At 41.7% G+C, this 22,639-nt stretch overlaps 1 protein-coding gene across 1 annotated transcript; it reads left to right on the plus strand.

The window, feature by feature from the left end:
• Positions 1 to 18: 18 nt before the first annotated feature.
• Gclm (glutamate-cysteine ligase modifier subunit) lies at positions 19 to 20,920 on the plus strand. Its single transcript, XM_055628103.1, has 7 exons — positions 19 to 433; positions 9,065 to 9,130; positions 12,561 to 12,645; positions 16,194 to 16,253; positions 16,967 to 17,169; positions 19,000 to 19,114; positions 20,186 to 20,920. Exons 1-7 carry the CDS (start codon positions 308 to 310, stop codon positions 20,356 to 20,358), a joined length of 828 nt encoding a protein of 275 aa, XP_055484078.1. The 5' UTR covers positions 19 to 307; the 3' UTR covers positions 20,359 to 20,920.
• Positions 20,921 to 22,639: the final 1,719 nt, after the last annotated feature.

A 22,639-nucleotide genomic window follows, 5' to 3' on the forward strand; every position in this document is an offset into this window, starting at 1 on the left:
TCTGCTTAGTCATTGTCTTCCAGGAAACGACTCGGTCGTCTCTCCGGCCGCTCGACCGGGCGCCCGCAGAAGCCGCCGCGGCCGTCCGCGCCGGCGCCTCCCTCCGGGCCCGCCTCCCGGTCACCGCCCGGCCTCCTCGGGGCCCCCGAGCGCACACCGGGCTGCGGCCGCGCGGAGTCGGCGGCCTCGCGCTCGCCTGCGGGGCCTGGGGCACCGCTGCGCCCTGCGAGGGGGCCCGCCGCTCTTCCCGCCCGCTCTCCGCGTCCCCGTCGTCCCCCTCGGGTCCCCGCTCCGGGCGGCTGCTGCCATGGGCACCGACAGCCGCGCGGCCGGGGCGCTCCTGGCGAGGGCCAGCACCCTGCACCTGCAGACCGGGAACCTGCTCAACTGGGGCCGCCTGCGGAAGAAGTGCCCGTCCACGCATAGCGAGGAGGTGAGCACGGTGGGGCCGCGGGGTGCCTCGCGGGTCGCCCCACCACCACCACCACCACTACGGGCGGGTAGGGGGACCAGCGGGACACGCCGGGGCTCGGGCCGCCCCCGGAGGCTGTCTCCGGAGGGATCGCGGTGAGCTGGGTGCGGATCCCGGCGAGGGGCCAGGGGTGCCGGCTCCAGCCTCAGAGTTGGTCGCTCAGCTCTCTAGCTCACGGGGATCCCCTGCGCTGCTGGGGAAGTTGGACAGAGCCACCGCAGCGCTGGGTCCTCCCCTAGCCAGGTAAAAGGAATATTGGCTTAGTGCTTGGTGGATGAACTTGACAGTGGTGCTTCTTAACTTGGATGCTGTTGACATTGGTTTCTCCGTTGTGCTGAATTTAGATTTGGGGGCCAAGTACTTACTGGAAGTTAACATTTTATTTACTTCAAAACTAACCATGGTGGCGCACGCTTTTAATCCCAGCCCTCGGGGAGGCAGAGGCACAGAGGCCTCTGGGGGATTTCTGAGTTCTTGGCCGGCCTGGTCTAGATGGAGAACTCCAGCACAGCCAGGGCTACCCTTTCTCAACCCGCATCTCACCCCTCAAAAAACAAACAACAGAAAAAGAAAAAAACAAAAACAAAAACCCTAATCTCTAGTTAGAAGTGGCAGAGATTCAGCTGGAATAATGGCCCATTTCTGAGTCAGTAGTTCTCCATGGACTGTGCAGCTAATCGCAGAGGCATATTGGTAAAGTGGAACACATTCACCGCTTAAACGGAACAGATGTGCGATTATTATGTGCCAGAAATAATAAGCTGGACATGGTGGTGCGCCGGTGCCCAGACCCTGTAGGCCAAGGCAATAGAACGTGGGATTGGAAGCCAGCCTGACTTACGATGGGAGAGGCCCTGTCTCAAAAAAAGAATAGGATAAATAGAAACTCTTTACATTTAGGAGATATATGGTTTTGAGATCCCTTTCCTGTCCATAGCTTTAACCTTGAATAATATACCCTCCCATCAAGTTGTGGTAAGTAAAAGAATGCTGTATGAAAATACTCAGCACCCAGGCTTTTCTTTTTATCAACTGGATTGTCAGAAAGGTAAACAAATCCTGATTAAGGAGTACGTTTTCTAAGTTATGTCATATGGTAACGTGAGCCTCTGTGGTCAGAGACAAGCCTCTGATCTTTTCATGAGGCAGACTATACCAGCAGCACCTGGAATGCTAATGGTAAATTGAGAGCCTGTGCCGGTCAGATTTAGGAACCTGAGTCCATAGCCCGTGTTCAGGTTCCAGCTAGGTTTGCGTGTTTAAACTACCCACTTCCCCCGTTTCTCCCAAAGGTATCACAGCCTTTGGTCCAGGGGCTGTGTTGAGTGCAGCACTTCGCCAAGAGTACTGGGTGAAGCGTTCTCCTACCTTATCTCACCACAACACACTTGAGTGGCTTTCAGCGTTTCCTTTTTAATGTTTTATTAATTCTTGGAGAATTTCAGTGCATCCCTCAGCCATCCTCAGAGAGGCTTTCAAAATTTTTTGACTGAAAAGAATTCATTTTGTTCATTCAGTTCCTAGGTCTCTGATTATGTGTGTGCATCAACATATTAGAAGCAGGTTGCATTAAAAAGATATTATTAACCATTGCATACTGTGTGGTAGACATTTTTCCTATCCTGTTGCACTTTGTAAAAATTGACTTTTTGAGCTGGTTGTGGTGGTGCATGCCTTTGATCCCAGCACTGAGGAGGCAGAGGCAGGAAGAGCTCTGAGTTCCAGGCCAGCCTGCTCTACAGAGCAAGTTCCAGGACATAAAATAAAAATATAATTGACTTTTTAATTATGTATGTGTGTATATGAGTATGTGCATGTGTGTCAGTTCCCCTTGGAGAGGGAATTACAGGTGGTTGGGAGCAGCCTTGTGGGTGCTGAGACTCAAATTTGAGTCCTCTGTGAGCTCTGTAGCCACTCTTAACCACTGAGCTAGCTCTTCAGCTCTTTAAAAATTGGTTTTTAAATGCAGTAATGTTCACAGTTTGAAAAATGTTGTTCACAGAATTAGTTATGGTTGGTAGTGGTTTTTTCCAGCATATTTCATGAGTAGGATGAAAACTAAAACTAGAAAATATTGAGGAAAAGTCCCCATATATGTCAGCATATTATGAGGACCCCAGAGCAGATTAGTTGGAACGCAGTGGGTTTATGTCTCTACATAAAGAACTGTCTTTTATGTGAGCTCAGAGGCCAGAGGTTGGTGTCTGATATTTTCCTCTGTTACCCTCTATCTTGTTTTTTAGGCAGGGTGTCTCACTGACCAGAGGTCAGGGATCGGCTAGAGTAGCCTGTGTCTGCTCCCTCCTGTCCCAGCACCATGCCTGGCTTTTATCTAAGTGCTAGGATCTGGATTCAGGTCCTCAGCTTATGTGGCTGGCACTTCACTACCTGAGCCATCTCCTCAGCCTCTGCATGAAGAATTTTCTAACACCCAGAAATCAAAGCAGGATGTGCTATTTGAAACTATACAACTTCACTGAAGAGAATAAGGAAGTTGGAAAACAAAACAAAAATAAACACTTTTTTTTCCCAAGGCCTGGTATTTTTTTTTTTTTTTACCCTTACAGATTGTTACTGTTTTATTTTAAAAATTTATTTCTTATTTACTTTTTTATACAATGTATTTCCCCTTTTGTGATTCCTCTCAAGCCCTCCCCATCTCGCTACCCATTCAATTTTATGTTCTCTCTCTTTCAAAAAAGCCAGAAACCCCACAAAACCTCAAAATGAACAAGCAGAAGACCAATAAGACAAAACATCAAGACAAAGCAAAACAAAAAGTCCACAGAAAAGCCATGGAGTTTGCTTTGTGTTGCCCAGCTACTTCTAGGCCTGGGGCCTGCCCCGGCGTATGATTGATTTACCCATTGACACTCCACTGGAGAAAACGGACTTTTGTTCCCCCTTACCAGTCGGTATCAATTGCAGATAACGTCAAGGTTGGGGTGGGACCTTCCTTGAGTTCACTGTCCTCGCTCAGTGCTAGGAACCCATCTGGCTTGAGCCTGTTCAAATCTTGTGTGTGCTGCCACAGTCTCCGGGAGCCCATACGTGTTTCAGCCCTGCTGTGTCAGGAGGGCACTGTTTCCTTGGAGTCAATCCGTCACCTCTGGCTCCTACAATCTTTCTGCCTCCTCTTCTGCATAGGTCCCTGTGCTTTGAGGAGGGGGTTGATGAAGACATCACATTTAGGGCTGTGTGCTCCAAAGTCTTTCACTCTCTAAACATTGTCCAGTTCAGTCCCAGTGTTAGTCTGTCTACTCTCAGAAGCAGCTACTCTGTCCTAAGTTGAACAAGGCACTGATCTCTGAGATTTTTGTTTGATAGCCTAAGTTTTTCATTTTGAGTTTTATTTTAGTTTGGGTTTTCTTGAGTGGTTCTGTTTCTCTGCTAACCTCTTCTTTCGTATCCTGAACTGTTTTCACTATTTCATTCAACTGTATTTTCACAGTTGTCATTAAGGCATATATTCATACCCTGTTAAAGATTCTTGAACAGTTACTATTTTGAAGTCTTTGTGCTTCAACAGATTAGTTTTCTCAGGGCCTGTTACAGTGGAGTTGCTGGCTTCTGGAGGAGCCGTATTCTCTTTGCTGTTCATGCTTGTCTTTTTGCACTGGGATCTAGGCATCTAGAGTTAGGATGTTTGAGGTATATCTTGGTGTAGTTATCTGTCCTTTTAGGGTTATATGTTTTGTTCCTTGGTTGTTGCATCCTTTGGATCCTTAGGCACAGTGTGGTGGCAGTGAAGTCTCTTTGAGAGAGTGTTTCTGTGCATTGGTGTTTGGCACATTGGTTCTCAACCTTCTTAATGCTGTGAGCCCTTAATACAGTTCTCCATGTTGTGGTGACCCCCAAATCATAAAATTATTTTCGTTGCCACTTCACAACTGTAATTTTGTCACTGTCTTGGATCATAAATATCTGATATGCAGATGGTCTTAGGTGAAACCCGAACCCCTGTGAAAGGGCAGTTAGACCCCCCCCAAAGAGTCTGGACCCACATATTAAGAACTGCTAGAAAGGAATGGTGATGGGCTAGGAGGGAAGGCTGAGAGGAGCAACAGAGAGCTAGGTGTGTCCTGGGACCTTGCCAAGAAAAGGCTTCTGCAGGCAGATAGGACTGAATGACATTTACAGAGTAGAATGGAGGAGCTGAAGGAGAAGCTGGAGACTCTTACCTGAGTCTCAACCCGGTATGGCCTCTGGGGTCCCCTGGTAGAAAGTATTTCTGTGGGTCAGCGGCTGACACAAAGGAGATGGGCTAGAGAGGGAGACTCAGAGATTCTGATTTCTGTTGAGACTCAAGAAGCAGCTCTCAGTAGGACAGCCTGTGGCAGCTCTTGGCTGTCTGGCATTCTTTGGCTTCCTTCACTCTCTTGGGCAAAATTCTGCAGCCCCCTCCTTGTTTTTCTTAATACATTGTTTCTTCAGAGCACTATGTTGTTGGTTATGTTGCAGGACACATGGAGTCTTGGGTGCTTCTGTCTTCCTTGTTAAAGGGCTTTATGACAACCTGTTGGTGGACATCATCCTCTGCAGAGGGACTGAAAAGTTTGAGGCTCCTACCAGCTGTTTTGGGTTCCAGCTGGCGAGGCACGGCAGTATCTGGCATACATTTCCGGGAATACATTTCTCGATATTATTATTTACAATACCAAGTTGAGAACACTCAGATTGACATGCAGAATGCATCCCAAACACTTTCACTTTTTCACTCTAGTTCCTTTTGAGCTAGGTCTATAGTAAGAATGCCCCATGCAGGTACACACTACCGTGTGTCAAGACAACATGCTTCACAAAAGACTTATTTGCCATTCCCATCACTGACAGACCACATCACCTTCCACTCCTTACTCGGGTCATTGACAGTAACTCTGCGGCCATGTATTCCTCATAGAAAGTGCAAAGTTTGCATTCATTGTTAGTGGCTGGTCCACCTAGGAGAATCCATGGAAAAGAGGAAAAAAATTGCTATAATTATAACAAATTTACATGTTGGTGGAGTTCAATTACATGTTTTCATTTTATTTTTTATGCGGATGTTTGGCCTATTAGTATGTCCTGTAACCACATGTATGTCTGATGCCTGTGGAGGCCAGAAGAGGGTGTTAGATTCCCTGAGACTGGAGTTACAGATGGTTGTGAGCTGCCATGTGGGCACTGGGAATCGAACCGGGGTCTTGTAGTAGAGGAACCAACCATCCCCCCAGCTCCCTAAACATATGTGGCCCAACTCAAAACTGTAAATATACTTAAAACATTTATTTGTAACTCTGCTGTGTGATTCTGGAGCCTTGACCTTGGTAAATGACAGCACTGTAGTGTTGCAAAGTCAAAAGTTGGACAGGAAAACGGAGCTTGGTGTGTTTGGGAAGTAAAAGCAGTGGGGGCCAGCCTAGGAACTCCCCCCCCACCAAAGGACATGCATGGTGGGTGTTTGACCAATTAAATCGTGGGCTAGTTTCTGTTGTTTTTTGTTTATTCTTTTGAGACAGTTTCTCTGTGGTCCTGGCTCACCTGGAACTTACTATGTAGACCATAAGTGTCTGCCTTGCCTCAGAGATCCACCTGGCTCTGCCTCCTAAGTGCTGGGATTAAAGGCGTGTGCCACCACTGCTCTGTGTGTGGTAGTTTCTTAAAGTTGTTACATAACTCCATATCCAATGCCTGGCTGGATTGTGGTGATATTTATCTTTAGTGGTATTGTATGAGTACCCTAAAAACGGAGAGAATAGGAAACGAAAAATGCAACGTGACTATTCAGGCACTATAGATATAAGATTAGAAATCATTGCGCTTATGGTAAATCTAATGGATATCTCAAGCAGTTAACTTTGGAAATTTTCTGTAATTTGTCCAGAATCCAAGATTGATTAAAGAAATGGTTTCAGAAAAGGGAACCCTACTTTGAAAATAAACTTACCTTCTTGGATTGAGGAATTCATCAGCAGAGCTCTAATATGTAAACTAGTCATCTTCCCAGAGGAAAACACCTTAGAATATTTGCAAGATTTGAGCTAAGGTACTGCTCATAGAACTGTTAGCCTCAGTCCTGCTGCTTCAACATTTACTAGTTTGTAAGAGAATGTTGACTTACTGACATACATACGTTGTGTAAGGAAGGCGTTAGGAGAATGAATAGACCATGAAACTAGAAAAGAGAAAAGGTCATGTTTATCCGAAAATGGAGAGAAATTGAGGACTGATGGAGAGGAATAGGATATAAGGAGGAAAGAAACAACAGAAACAAAATTTGCTTTGAAAAACACAATAATGAAACTTAATTCTTTGTAACCTAAAAACAAAACAAAACTTACAAAAGAATAAAAAACAACAAAAAGTATATTGACTTGTGATTTTCATCTGACCATAGTTTGTGCTTTGCATAACAATGCAGATCTTGTAACTTGAATCCAGATGAGTTATTGTGGGTGCACATAAAATACTACTGTAGATCGTGTCTCTGCTTCCTTGAATGGATACCCTCTTGTCCCTTGTAATTATCTGTACTAAGAACTGTTAAAATGCATGTTGTATCAATCTGTATCATAAGCAGTCATAGTTAAGATAGTGAGTTAAAAAATGTGGTCCCTTACTGCTATTAAGAAAATTCTTGAGCTCCATGCAGTGGTGCACTCCTGTAATCCCAGCACTCAGGGAAGTAGAGGCAGGCCACTGTCTGTGAGTTCCAGGCCAGCCTAGTCTACAAAGTGAGTCCAGGACAGCCAAGGCTACACAGAGAAACCCTGTCTCAAAAGACCAAAACAGAAAACAAAACCAAAAAAGAAAGAGAGAGAGAGAGAGAGAGAGAGAGAGAAAGAAAGAAAGAAAGAAAGGAAAGAAAGAAAGAAAGAAAGAAAGAAAGAAAGAAAGAAAGAAAGAAAGAAAGAAAATGCTTTTGCAACTCAGGGCCTTTTAGTTACTCATTTCTTTTTTCATTTCTTGCCCGCAGACTGTGAACCACTGTGTCCTTAGTTTTCTTTAAAGCAGTGATTTATAGCTGCCAGAGTTGGTTAATTAGTGATCAAAAATAAGTTTAGGGTCAGACTACTAAAATGGCTCAAGCAGGCACTTGCCTCCAGGCAGAACAACTGGAGCTTGATTCCTGAGACCTGTAACATCAGAGAGAATTGATTCTTAAAAGCTGTCCTTCCACTACCAACACACAGTAAAACAATGTAATGGAGTTCTTGATTTGTTTTGTTGTTTTTTAATGAGTTTGTGAGGGGTTGGAGAGATGGCTCAGCAGTTAAAAGCACTTGTTTCTCTTGCAGAGGACTAGGTTTGATTTCCAGCACTGACTTGGTGGTTCACAACCATTTCTAATTCCAGTTCCAGGGGATCTAATGCTGCCTCTCCCTGGGCACCAGGCACATACATGCTGTACATACATGCATGCAGACAAAACACACATAGAATCAAATGAATACGTCTAGTAAACAACTTAATAAAAAAAGTTTAGTGAGTACTAAAATGGTATATTTCCCCTAATAGAATAGTAGCCACTAGCATGCTTGGTAGAGGGTGATAAATAGCATTTTGTAATTTTTTTCTGATATGTATATGTAGGTCTTCATTCAGTAAGTATGTGTCTTATATGAGACCACTATCACTGACATTGAGATAAATATAAGTGCACATTTTAATTTATTATATACAATGATGTTAGTATAAGAATATTTTATTAAAAAAAACACTGAAGATAAGGTAAGAAATGTACCGTGTGTATTAGGAAATGACTTATGGGTTGTCATGTTGCAAGTTGAGCCATGCTGATGGTTTTCACACTATAGAATTATATGGAAGTTACTTGGAATGTTTATTAAAATTGACATTTTAAAAAAATGTATCTGTGTGTTTCACTTGCGAATATGTCAGGGGACCACTGAACCCAGGTCCTTTGCAGGAGCTAATGAGCCTTCCCTGAAGCCCATTATGTTTGTTTGTTTGTTTGTTTGTTTTGAGGAATGTCACATAGTGACCTAGTGATTTATGTGAACTCTGTTCCGACTCTCCATGCTTAAGTCTAAGTTCACAGTTAATTTAGTTCAGAACTTGTAATGTTCCTGCTTCCACCTCCTGGATGTTGGAATTACAGCTTTGTGCCACTTCAACCTGGCCTAAGTTCTTTTATAACCATATTTTTGAGATGATCTTTTCTTTCTTTGTGAAGACTTTAGTGCCTTAAAGTTTTATTGGTACAAAATCACCGTCAAAATAACTAGACTATCACTTTCATCCAAGAATTAATTGAGGGCCAGGTATGGTGGTGCCTGCCTTTAATGAAGCATTCAGGAGGTACAGGCAGGTAGATCTCTGCGTTTGAGTCCAGCCTGGTCTGCCAAGTGAATTCCAGGACAGACAGGGCTATGTAGAGAGACCCTGTCTCAACAAACATACCAAAAAAGAATTAAGACTAACACAAAGTAAGGTTTGCTTTTATAGTGTAGAAACAAGCCTTACAGAATAAACTGGGCTTGTGCAGCATTTTCTGTTACTGTCCCTTCCCCTTCCACTTACTGATGTGTCTTTACTGAAGTACTAGGTTTTAAGAACTGTTGATTAACTTTGAAATGCTTCTTTCTACAGCTTCGAGACTGTATCCAAAAGACCTTGAATGAGTGGAGTTCCCAAATCAGCCCTGATTTGGTCAGGGTAAGTGGAATGTGCATGCAGAAATCCTGCAGGCCTAAGCAGATGTAAAGTTAATTTTTCATTTACTGAGTGAAGCCCAGCAGGCGCTTGGCCAAAAAGCTCTGTGGCTCTTTTGCTGAAATGGTGGTCTGGTCTAGTAGGATCGAGCAGAATATCTGGTCTCTAGTCATTCCTCATATAGTTTCCTCCTGCTCTGCTCCCACCACAATTTCCTCAGCCACCAGTATTTTGTTCCAGTTACTATTTGGTCTAGTATAAGAATGATTATCAGCCTTAGGTTGCTTTGGTAAAGTATCACTCCAGTAAAACAGGTAGGAACAACTTTTTAAATGTCAGTTTCTCATGAAGTAACTATACTTGATTAAATGCGAGTAGGTGGCTATTTTCAAAAAAGGTTAACGGGCACAGTTAACTGTCTGTAGACACTCTGAAATCCAACAGACAAAGGCTCCTGTTTGGTCATATACTATTTAAAAGTATGGAAGAGCAACCAGGCATCATGGGACATGTCTGTAATCCCAGCCCTTGGGAAGCTCGAGGCAAGAGGATAGAGTTTGAAGCCAGCCTGGCTACAGCAAAAGTTCCAAGGTAGCCGTGGCTACATCGTAAGACCCTGTTTCAAACAAAGAATATATGCTGGAAATACTGGGTCCTTTGGGCATACTGTTTTTAACCTGTAGCTGCCGTACGGAAATTGGTTGTTTTCTGTTGATGTGACATAACCATTCTTCTCTCTGTGCCTGACTTTGTTAACACTTTGTATTGATTTGTGCTTGTTGTTGTGATGTATGCAGGAGCCACAAGGAAGATATCATTGCTTTGTTAAATCTCATGCAATCTGTTTCTGACTGATAAATACTATCCTTTTATCATTCTTATTATTCTATCCTTTTGTCATTATCCTAACAGATTATTCATTGAATGGCCCCTGCTTTTTAAAAAGTAAACTCAATAAATATTTTAACGTAAAATATTTTTACAATTACAAAACAATATATTACTGTCAAATGGTCTTCTGCATTGTTACCTGCTCAAATGACTTGAGTATTTATGCATACAATACTTTGTGCCAGTTTGAAGTAACTTAAATGCTCTTAGATAGCAAATGGATATTAAAACTGGTGCATCCAGGCAATGATACTTTCCTCAGTTCTGAAAAGCAGTGAGCTCTCAAGCCAGAAGAGACATGAAGGAGCCCGAAATGCACATCCCTAAGTGAAAGAAGTCAATCTGGAAAGGGTGCATTCTAAGTGATTACAGATGAAGTACTCCGATGGGATGTTGATAGTGGGGCAGGCAAAGTTTGTGTGAGAGCAGGGTAAAGGGAGCTCTGCATTCTTCCTGTTCATATTGCTGTGAACCTACAATGCTCTTTTTAGGAAAAGATGTATTGAGGGAAAAGAAGCTATGTTACCCTAACAGATCAAAGCTTGATGACCTTGAAATACAAAAGAGTGATAAGATGGTTTGTTTGTTTTTAAGTTGATGTGGTGGTTTGAATGAGAATAGCCCCTCATAGCTCATTTGTTTGCTGGGAAGGATCAGGAGGTGTGGCCTTGTTGGATGAGGTCTATCACTGGGGAGTGTGCTTGGAGGTTTCAGAAGCCCATGTCAGGCGCAGTGTTTCTCTCTCTTCCTGTCAATTCATCATAGGGCCCATCCCATGAGCCCACAGGTCTATGCTTGAGAGCAGAAGGCATTGTAACAGGAGTAAAAACTATAGACATTTGGGCAACTTCTTTGTGTGCTTGCTTGTGCCATCAGGACCTGCTTGGAACCCACCTTGTATATGCCACTCCATCTGAAAATGGATTGCTGCGGTGCATGTCCTACTTCATGGTTTGGTGGGTCAGATAATACTAAGCTCATGATAGGCAGCTCAGGTCACATGGTAACCTGGGGGCCCATTGTAAAATGTTCTGTTACTGCTAAGGTTCAAAGCAGGCCAAGAGCCATCTCCCTGAGGGAGAACAGTTGTCTGCAGATGATGATAGAACCTTACTCCAAAATTCCAAGGATTTCCTTTGTTGTTCACTTGCAGGGTCCTGCCAAAGTCTCCAAATAACATCCCTACCTGCCACTGACACCTCAAGTACCATTGGGTCTGTGGAGCATGTAGTCCAAGTGTTAGAGCAGCCTGGACCTGTTTTCTAACAGGTCCTTCTTCTGCTCCAGGCTACACTCAAAGCTTGCAGCTTTCCTTGTCACTTAGTATATGGACCAAAGTCACACACTCAAATGAGTAACGTAATGTCCTTAAAATCCAAAACGTTGTGTTTCTCTTTTGTTGGTGGGAGGGCCAGGTGCAGTAGCGCACTCTCACTTTAAAAGGACTATCTATCTGTGCATGCCCCATGCCACTGGACTCCTAAGAGTTTCACTGACGTCGAAGACCCTTGAATTTTGGTTGGGTTTATTGCCCATCTTCTGATGCACATATATGCTACCAACACGTCCAGAGTGGTTGCTACCTCCTGCTCACTTGATCCAGTCAGCATAATGTCACCAGAATGGTGAATCATTGTGTTATTTTGTGGGAGAGACAGGCAATCAAGATCCCTTGTAACTGAGTTATAACACAGGGCTGGAGAGTTAGTATATCCTTGAGGTAAATCTGGAAAGATACACTGCAGGCCTTCCCAACTGAAAGCAAATTGCTTCTGGTGGTCCTTATGGACAGGTACTGAGAAAAAAGCATTTGCTAAATCAGTAGCTGCCTACTATTAGGAGGTGTTTTAATCTGTTCAAGTAAGAATACCATCTTTGGTATAGCACAGTCTCATAGTTTGCTGGGAAGGCTTAAGGAAGTACGGCCTTGTTGGAGGAGGTGTGTCACTGGGAGTGGGCGTGGAGGTTTCTAAAGCCCAAGCCAGACACAGTCTGTCTCTTTGCATGTTGCCTGTAGATCAGGATGTAGAGCTTTCAGCTACTGCTCCAGTGCCATACTTGTCTGCCTTCTTACATGATAACCGTGGATAACCTCTAAAACCGTAAGCAAGCCCCCAGTTTAATGCTTTCTTTTATAAGCAATGCCTTAGCCATGGGTGTCTCTTCATAGCAGTAGAACAGTAACTAAGACTGTTGATAATTAATATAGAAGGTTTGAACATGTCATTATTCAAAATACATAATTTTCATTGATTTGAACGCCTCACATAACTTAAAGCTCCTCCTTTTTTTCTTTGTGTTTGTTTGTTTGGTCTTGAATTCTTTTGAATACTTGGTCAAAATGAGACTTTTTTTCTCCAGAAAATAGAAACATACACATGCACATTTAACCTTTATATGTATACTAAGCCTGTCAAGTCCAATAGACCTCACAAAGAATCTTGTCCTCTGAGTTCTTTGCTTCTGAAGTGCTTAGGACAAGAAGAAACTTTACAGTCAACAGTGCTAATTTTATGTCCATTGTATGTTGTGTTTCCTGCAGGAGTTTCCAGATGTCTTGGAATGCACCGTGTCCCATGCAGTCGAGAAGATAAACCCTGATGAAAGAGAAGAAATGAAAGTTTCTGGTAAGCTCCGCCCTTTACAGTCACTTTCCTGTGCCTGTGGGGTGGGGGCATGGAGTAAACACACATGAGAGTAAATCCTTCCTCTGACAGTAAATGACTCTGTCACTAGTGTGAAAAACAGACTGTAACATAATTCTAATGTTGGATCTGAGGAGGGAGTTACAGGACATCAGAGCTGAGTGCTGTGCAGTCACAGTGAAACTTTGACTTACTGTTCCTCGTGTGATTTGTGTTTACTTGGCAATAGAAAGTGGAAGAAGCAGAGAGGATAAAGGAGCAGTCAGGAGCAGTGTGTATGCAAACCAAGATAAATCCTCCCTTGCTGGGGTACTGGGAAGCAGGGGCCGGGAGTGCAGAAAGCAACGAGCCACGTGGACAGAGAGACAGGGAATATTAGTATTCTGTACATCAGCATATGTCAGTGACTGCTGCATTTCAGAAGCAGCAGTGGAAGTTACCAGTTCCTGCCCTCGGCTTACAGACAGCACAGCAGAGTCGTTAAAATCCTGAGTTTACCTGTATTCAGGTTCCTGGATGTGGAGACTACTGACTAGAATACTCTTAGCAAGTGTTCAGCCTCTCTGAGCCTCAATCTCCATAACAGGATACAATTATTTCACAGGTTTCTTTATAATATGGATGAACTAACAAAAGAGGCACATAGCTAGGGCAGTACTAGCCACAAAGCTATAATGGGTAGCTATTATTTATTAACATGTTGATATGGAGTTGTATGATGGGATAATGAGATAAGAATGGCCTTTTCATTCCAATCGTAATATCATCTGTTGAGTCCTGTTTTATGCTAAGCACTGAACTGTCCCTTTATGATTATATTTGCTTATATAGTTATCAAAACAAATGTACCAGGAAGGACTATTCTCCCCATTATACCAGTGACGTTAAATAATGTGGAAGTTAACATAGACTTGGGTGTAGCTGCACACAGTAGTTCCAGCTACTTGGAGGATGAGACAGGGGGATCAGAAGTTTCAGCTGGCCTGGCAACTTAATGAGACCCCACCAGTTTAAAAGAAAAGAAAAAAGAAAGCTGTCTTTCAGCCAGTGAATTGATGAACCCACAGGCTGTGAAGGTATGCCTGACTCTAAAACCTGTTTCTTCCGTGAACTTCACGTCGCTGCTGTGTAGGAAAGGAAAGCCAGTATTCTTGTGTAGCTTAGGTGTTCTCCAAGTTGTCCTCTATTCCTGGAACTGTTTGAGAATTTTGATAAGAATAAAATGCTCACCATAAGAAGCTTTCCTTTTCTTTCTCAGTGCACCCCAGATGGCAAAATTTAGGGAGCAGGGATTAGTAGTGGGAGGGTTTTATTTAAGTCAAGGAAAGGAGGATCAAACCCAGGGCTTCACACACGTGAGGCAAATGCTCTATCACCCAGCTGCACCAGCCGTGGAAGGTTTTCCAGGCTGTGTTGTGGGAGCCAAGGCTGGACCTAATTGAACACTGATGTATCTGAGAAGGGAGCTGTAATGGCTGCTGTCAGGAATACGTCCCGGACCAGAACATGCTAGGAAGATCTAGTAGTAGAAAAGGGGACAGATAAACAGGGTCACAGAGACATTTGTTGCATCTGTCGAACACCAGTCCCTGTGTATAAATGTGTTTGTTATCGCTGTTTGCTTCCGCTGTCTCTCACTGTTTTCTGTCATTGTTGTCCAGTCCCTGTGTATAAATGTGTTTGTTGTCTCCGTTTCCTTCCGTTGTCTCTCACTGTTTTCTGTCATTGTTGCCCCGCTACTCTCACCTTGGCTTAGAAATCTGAATGTGCTCAGTGGACAGTGGCTTTACATGAGTGTGCACACACAAAGTTGAGTTTAAGTCAAGCCAAAGCTTCAGCCTTTTATGTGTAAGTTACCTTATTAAAAATTAACTTGCTGGGGTGGAGCGATGTTTCAGGAGTAAAGAGCTTATGCTGTTCTTCCAGAACGCCTGACTTGGTTCCCAGTTCCCACATCAGGCACCCCGCAACCACCTGTAACCCTGGTCTAGAAGATCTGACACCCCCTCTGGCCTCCGTAGCCACCTTCCTCTACACATGCATATGAACACACATACATTTTATAATTAAAAGAAACTAAATTTCCCTAGTAACCAAAGAAATTTCAAATAATACAATCCCAGGAGGCTACATTTTATATCTGATAAATTTTAAGAAATTAGTACAGATTGACTGCATGGAGTTAGAGATGTTTCAGGTCTCAGAGGTTTTCAGATTTTCTGTTTGTGTAGATGTCGCTGGCTGCGCACCCTGCACCGTAGAGCACTGTTGATGGTCTGGAGATGGCAGATAAGTAGAGCAAGGCCCATGACTTACACCGATCCTTTTACTCAGAATCACATACCTAACAGCTCTTCTTTGGGAAATGATTCAGTATAAAGTTGAATAAAAAGTGACCAAGTTGTTTATGTAACAAAAATTAGAGCTGCAGCTGGAACATTTACTAACATAGCTGTTGAGTAGGCAGGAGCCCATTTAGTGAACCACACCCTGTCAGATTGCAGAGTAATGCTCAAGATGAGAAAGGAAACCTGGGTGGGCAGGAGGGTGAGGGCAGGAGGATTGTGGCTGGAAGGTAGATGGGGCTAGAAAAGGAGACCCCATCTAAAAATACATTCAAAACATAGGCAGGGGACCAGGATTTATTTACCTCCATACATACAGGTTTCATGCTCAGCACTGAAGGGAAACCAAGAAATGATTGTATAAAAGTTTTGAGTGATAAGACTGCTTGCTATCTTTTTTGGTCTTTGCACTTTTATTGATCTTTCTCGTTTTTAGAGAAAGCACATTGTCGCTAAGAAAACTTTAAAATAACTACTATAACTACTATGTAGACACACATACAAAATATTGACCACATGGGGCTGGAGAGATGGCTCGGCAGGGAAGAGCACATATATGCTCCTTACACATGCCTGGAGTTTGGTTTCCAGTACCCATGCCATGCAGCTCGCATCCTCCTGCAACTATAGCTGCAGAGGGATCTGATGCCTTTGAGGACACATGCACTCACGCATGACACACAGGCACATAACTTAAAATTTTGAAGATAAACCAACCAGAGCTTTAAAAACATTATACCATGCTTTATATTGTAGACTTTTTTTTTTTCAGTTTTCTTCTCATTGCACACTTTGACACTTTCTTAGATTTGTCTTATTATAGAAGGTATATGAAACTCTCCATTATGCTTAGCTTATAAAAATAGATATTTAAAGTAATTTCAGGTCCTGTTTATCTACCCTGCCCTATAGTGCATGGATTTCTTTTATTCTTGAATAACAGACATGTTGCCAACTAGCATATAATTTACAATATACAGTGAATGTCAATATGTCTGTCTTAAAGTGAAGCAATGCAATTACAGAAGTAGGTTAAAAAACCAATTCCTATCTTGGTAATCCTGTACAATAAGATGTGGACACACATGCACAGTAAGGTGTGGACACGTGTATGATAACATGTGGACACACATGAACAATAAGGCGACAACACACAGGATAATCAGCCTTTTCTTTGTTACCCAGCAAAACTGTTCATCGTAGGATCAAATTCTTCATCATCAACTAGAAGTGCAGTTGACATGGGTAAGCAAAAATTTATCTTTTTCGGCCAGGTGGTTGTGGCGCATACCTTTGATCCTAGCACTCTCCAGGCAGAGACAGGCAGAGCTCTATGAGTTTGGGGCCAGCCTGGTCTACAGAATGAGTTCCAGGACTGCCAGAGCTACACAGAGAAACCCTGTCTAGGAGAAAACAAACAAACAAACTGTTTCATAATAATGGGTTTTTAATTATCTTAGGTGGATTAGTTATAACCAATCTAGATAAAGAAAATAAGCTGATTTCAATTTTACCATTTAAAATTCTAGCCTAATTTTTAAAGACTTGAATGGAATCAGTTTTCACTTACATGTAGAGATAGTTTGATAGAAATGTAAACAATGTGTTAAATGTTATGTCTGAGGATAGAAATTTCTGTTAATCATTATTAGCTCTTTAAGTAGTAAATGATAGATGAAATACTAAAAAAGATAACAAAATACAAATACTTTGGATTCATTTTCAGCACCTGGTTAGTTAAAAATAAAGGAGGGAAAACCTCAGAGAAGAGAGCAGGTCAGAGATCCACGTGTCTGCTGCACAGAGAAGTAAAGAACATTCTCAATGACAAACTATGCAAAATCTGTTGTTGAGAAGACAAGTTAATGGCAGACAGGATTCAGTGGGATATGCTGAAGGCAGTGAGGGTTGGTTTTAGTGTGTAACACATTTTCCTTTTGTGTCTCCCTTTCCATCAGCATGCTCAGTCCTTGGAGTTGCACAGCTGGACTCTGTGATCATTGCTTCGCCTCCAATTGAAGATGGAGTTAATCTTTCCTTGGAGCATTTGCAGCCTTACTGGGAGGAACTAGAAAACTTAGTTCAGAGCAAGAAAATAGTTGCTATAGGCACCTCTGATCTAGACAAGACACAGCTGGAGCAGCTGTATCAGTGGGCACAGGTAAAGGACATGCAGATCATGACACAGCTACAGCTGTGGAGCATCATGCATCTAGTGCATGCTTGCCATGGGCTGACTTCCAAGTGGGAGCTCTGAGACAGGCTCTATCTAAAGTATCGGGAGCTTAGGGTTTTTGTTTAATGTTAACTGAGTATTCATCCACTTAAAATGAGCAAAGAAAACACTAAACACTAAGTTTTCAGAGCAAGTGAATTAAAGCCATTCATTCAGTTTTACCTGTGATGAAAATACTACATTTTGCGTATTATGGCTCTAATTTCTTAAGTAAGAAAATGTATGTTAACATTTTTCTGCCAAGTAAAGATGTTTACACTTAGTTTATGGATAACCTCATATGGGAAAGGTATCATAAGACCGTCACCCCCCACTCTTGCTCTAAGAACCTACAGAATTATGAGGGGGGTAACCAGCACATAACCTTTACTTTCTGTATTTTGTCTCTGCTCCTTTTATTTCATTTTCGGCTGCTTCCTCAGACCTTTCCGAATTGATGACAACCAGGAAGACCATAGAAAGCATTGTCCTTTCTCTCACTGACTTGGGTGGTAGTTTGTGGCCAAGAAACAGCAGGAGATGTAGTGATTCAGGAAGTACATAACCATTAGCCAGTGCAACTCCTGAAGTCACCAGTCTCGTTAAACGCCTGATTAGCAGCCACAGCTGACACCTGGACAGTCAGTGTCTGCCTTGAAGGTAGTTTCCCTGTTGCTAAAACCATAGGCCTTAGAAGCACTGCTTCAGAAGCAGATGGGCTAGATTGCTAATAGTTACAGCAGGCTTTATTTTGAGTCTTCATATTAATAGTGTAATTCTGTATTATCTTTCTCTCATCCTAAGGCTGTTTTCCTTGTTATCACTAACATGGATTAGAAAGGCATATATTAATAGAGATAGTCAGGCAAAAGTATTTTATAAATGAAAAATTATCAGATATGGTTTTATGATCTACAGTTTATTGCTCTCTTCTAAAAAGTGGGGTTAGGGAAATGGTTTAATAAGGTGCTTGCTGTATTAGCCTGAGGATCTGAGTTCAATTCCTAGTATTCACAAAAGCATACATAAAAGTACCTAAGCAGTAGTACCTGCCTCTGATATCCGGGCCTAGAGAAGGCAGAGATAGGAAGATTCCCTAGGGATTGATGGATGGCCAGCCAATCCAGCTGACTTAGTGAGTTCAAGGTTCAGTGAGGGACCCTGTCTCAAAAATATGGTAGAAAGTGACTGAGGAAGACACCTGATATCAGCCTCTGGCTTCTGCATGCACCAGTACACACATGCGTGCAAAGGCACAAAATTAATTGTCTAACTAAACATGCAAAGCAATAGGCTTCAGTATAGCATTTTATACATAGGTTATCATACCAAATTCTCATCAATTCTCCTCTCTCCACTTTCAGGTGGCCCCTTCCTTTTCTCCTCATTGTGTTCCATTCTCTTTTCATTCATCAAGATGTCTTCCTTACTCTTTGTAGCTTCATGACCTAGACACATATGTACATGTAGACAGAGTCTTATATTGAAAATCCCACATCTGAGAGAAACATGCAGTGTTACCTTTCTGAGTCTGGCTTATTTCAGTTCACGTAATAGTTTCTAAGACGATTTACTTATCAACCAATATCATAGTTTTCTTTCCCTTTTGGTGACTAAAACTCCATTGTGTTTCTGACTTTTTCTTCAGCCATTCTGTTGTTAGACAGGTAGACTAATTCTGTTTCCAAGCTACTGTGAGTAGTTGCTGAGTGCTTTCTGCTTTCTGTTTTTTTATGTGACATCATTTAATACAGTTCTCTTTATTTCCACTTTTAGGTAAAACCAAATAGTAATCAAGTTAATCTTGCCTCCTGCTGTGTGATGCCACCAGATCTGACAGCATTTGCTAAACAATTTGACATACAGCTACTGACTCATAATGACCCAAAAGGTAAGACTGATATTTTTATTTATAGGCTTTTATCATGAGGTTTTGGAAGACAAAAACTATTTGTTTAGTGGGCTGGAGGTGCAGGCCAAAGACAGAATGCGTGTCTACCATGCACATGGCCCAGTGTCATATACACAAATTTAAAAAAAAAGAAAAAGACAATAAGTGTTGAAATTAATTCTGAGTGTGTATTGTGATATTAATTTAAAACATACAAGCCTGTATATTTGTCTCTGTGTAATGATGGAGTTGTAAACCAGTTGGCAGGATCCTGTAAGTATTGTGCTGTGGCCAAAGCAAAAGTTAAAAGTAATAGAAAAACTAGATCTCCTTTTGCCAGTGATAAGGAATATGTTATGCTGTATAGCTAGTATACTAATGGGGAAGCTAAATGATGTGACTTCAAATCCTCATGTAGTTACCATTTCTTGCACTTATTAATATTTTCCATGTAATTAAATATAATATTGTATTTATATGAACATTCTCTCTGTCTCTCGTGTGTGTGTGTGTGTGTGTAGGTGTAGGTGTAAGTGAACCCATACCTAGAAAAAAAATCTTGATGAAATAAATACACAGTAGTAGAAATACTGTAAGTATAGGGTTAGGATGATTTATTTTCTGTATATTCCCTGGTTGTACATTAGAGTTCTCAGGAGATCTTCAAAAATTGCAAATTTTGTCTCTACTAACCAGAAGTTAGGAACTGAAGAGGCTAGGGTACAGGGATGTGTTTAAAAAAACAAAAACAAAAAACCATTTTAAATATTGTGCCTCAGTTTAGAGGATACATATATATTATATTCAATTTTGTTGTTAGGGTCTCCTACAGCCATGCTGGCTTGGAGGTCATTATATAGCCAAGAATGATCTGAACTTCTGGGCCTCCTGCCTTGTGCCATCAGAGCTGGTTTATGTGACTGGGGTAAACAAAACAAGGTGCATTCTCAGCAAGTATTCTACCAACCAGCTAATCCCTGGCCCAGTATTCAGTTCTGTTGTGTTTAAATGTTTACTTACATAGTAACAAGCTTTTGTCTTCAAACCTAACCTGTGGGGTTGCTGTTTTAGAACTGCTCTCTGAGGCAACTTTCCAAGAAGCTCTTCAAGAAAGCATTCCTGACATTGAAGCCCAGGAGTGGGTGCCGCTGTGGCTGCTGAGATACTCAGTCATTGTGAAAAGCAGAGGAATCATCAAGTCAAAAGGCTACATTTTGCAAGCCAAAAAAAGAAAGGGTTCTTAACTACAACACAGCCTCACAACTCGCTGCTGACCCTATATTTATCTTGAACACAAGATAAAAATTCATATGATAAAATTGAGATGTGTAAAAAAAAATCTAGCTATTACCTACAAGAAGTGTAACTGAGGCATGTATTCAGTTGTTTTGGCAGTGTGCTGTCAAGTTTTGAATACTTCTCCCGCCTCCGCGTCAGCATACTCACAGGAACCACTGTCTTGTTTTCATTAAACTATTGTTTTCTAATGGAAATTGTCTATAAAGAAAAATACTTGCAATATTTTTTCTTATTTTTATGAGTAATAGAAATCAAGAAAATTTGTTTTTAGATATATTTTGGCCTAGGCATCAGGGTGATGTATATACATATTTTTTATTTCCAAGATTCATTAATTGCTTCTTACTCTATACTTGTATAACTAAGCAATTAAATTACAATTGTTAAATACTGGAAGAGATTTTTTTTTTTCTGTCATTGGCAAAATAGTCTATCTCAGAGTAACTATAACAGCTGGGATCTGCTAGTGATGTGAATAAAAGTCATTCTTTGATCCGTGAATGGAAACTTAGTCTTGTGTGTGTTCTTGCTTACAACCTGGCTGTGCTTTTTGACCATATGTTCTGGGCCATGTTCCTCCACCTCTTCTTTACAAAGGCAAGCCAAAGTGAACCTGAGAAAGAGCCCGCAGCCTTAATGTTATTGTTAGGAATTTCATAAAAACGGCTTCTGCCATCTTCAGATTCTTTGGAACTCTTGCTGCATTCTTAGTGTGTTGCTGCTTATGTGAGAAGCTTCACTAAGTCAGTTGCACTCAGCATGTGGTCTCTAGAGAGATGGATTAAGAATCATCGTAAAACTTGTGATTTCTGTACCTATGAATTACTGACAAGGAGGGAATAAAGCCAGAAAAGGCTGGGGGCAGGGAATCATTTGATTTCATACTAGTTTAAAAACCAGAAAACTGTAAAGAAGCTATGGTCCTTACAGCGTCCTAAAGGGTCTTAATCTATAACTGTGTGTCTGCAACCCAGTTTCAGTTTTTCTTTAAAAGGTATATTGTATGCCAGTCTTTTAAACCATAGGTCTTTGTAAAACAAATTTTGCTCAGAATTTTTCAACTTAGGTCTGTGTTAAGTCAGTACAGTAGACCTTTTTCCTAAGTAAGGCTTTGTAGTGACTGATTGGATAGTTTTCTCAGTTAGAATTGTGTGAATTCAGCTGATTTGCCTACTAAAGCTTATAGAATTTTAAGTGGAAGCCTATACTCACATTGATTGTATATAATGCTAAATATAAATTTAACTTTTAAATTTGGCAAGGATACATGTTTTCATGTGGCATGAATCTTTAAATATGTTTTATCTTAAATCTGCAGTGAGCTGGCTGAGCTGCTCTGAAGGGAAAGTTTAATGTCACCCTTTTTATTTTTAAAACACAAGTTGGGGGGGAACGTTTTTTTTGATGGGTTTCTTTGATGATGTGAAAAAAACAAAAACTAACCCTTTTGCTAATGTATCCAGATGTTGTTAATTAGAGCTTGTTTGTGAATGTCACTTCCACTCAACAGAGAAAGCAGCATAGTTAGGGTTCACTTTGTGAAGGGATCATGTACAGAAGAAATTTTTCAAGTGTAGAATTTTTAACTGATTTTGTTCTTATTTTATTCCAAATCCTTGTGTTACTGGATGACCTTTAAAAATTAGTCTGTTGCTGTTAGTTTAAAGGTATGGTCTAATAATGTTTATTATTAGCCTATAATTATCATGGCGGTATATCTAACCTGCAATCACAATCAGTAAATGACACAGTCACCTAACAGATGTTATAACAGCCTAATATCACCTCAGACAGGGCAGATCCTGACCCTCTAAAACTACCTTTATGACCCAACCCCATCCCAGGCTACCTCCCAGCCATAGTTCCATAAATACTTGCTTATTTTTCATCCGGGCCGCTTCCTCCATCCTTGTCGCCATGTGCTCTCACATTAAGCTACAGTGGCTCTCCCTTCCCTTCTCCTCCTCTTACCCCTTCTTTCCTGTGATCCTCTCCTGTCCCCTAAGCCTGCAAACCTTAGCTCTACCTATCTCCTGCCCTTCCAGGGTTTAGGCCTTTTAAGCAGCTAATTAAGGATAATTGGTGAACATTCCTTCTCACCGTTTGAGTACAGGAAATAGTTCAACATTCATAACAATGCCTGTGGCAGGGATCTCAAAGCATTACAATCAGCATATGAATGCATAGCACCAGACCAGCCCCCAACATGAGTCTTTTGAGGGCTGG

This window comes from Psammomys obesus, unplaced genomic scaffold, assembly GCF_907164565.1.
Source record: "Psammomys obesus unplaced genomic scaffold, mPsaObe1.curated_primary_1811, whole genome shotgun sequence".
NCBI classification, from domain to species: Eukaryota; Metazoa; Chordata; class Mammalia; order Rodentia; family Muridae; genus Psammomys; species Psammomys obesus.

Excerpts from the sequence above, each read along its gene's own strand:
- Gclm (XM_055628103.1), top strand. The coding sequence starts at position 308 with ATGGGCACCGACAGCCGCGCGGCCGGGGCGCTCCTGGCGAGGGCCAGC. Across the intron at positions 12,646-16,193 it reads AGAAGAAATGAAAGTTTCTG|CAAAACTGTTCATCGTAGGA; the intron begins GTAAGCTCCGCC and ends TTTGTTACCCAG. Across the intron at positions 17,170-18,999 it reads AGCTGTATCAGTGGGCACAG|GTAAAACCAAATAGTAATCA; the intron begins GTAAAGGACATG and ends TTCCACTTTTAG.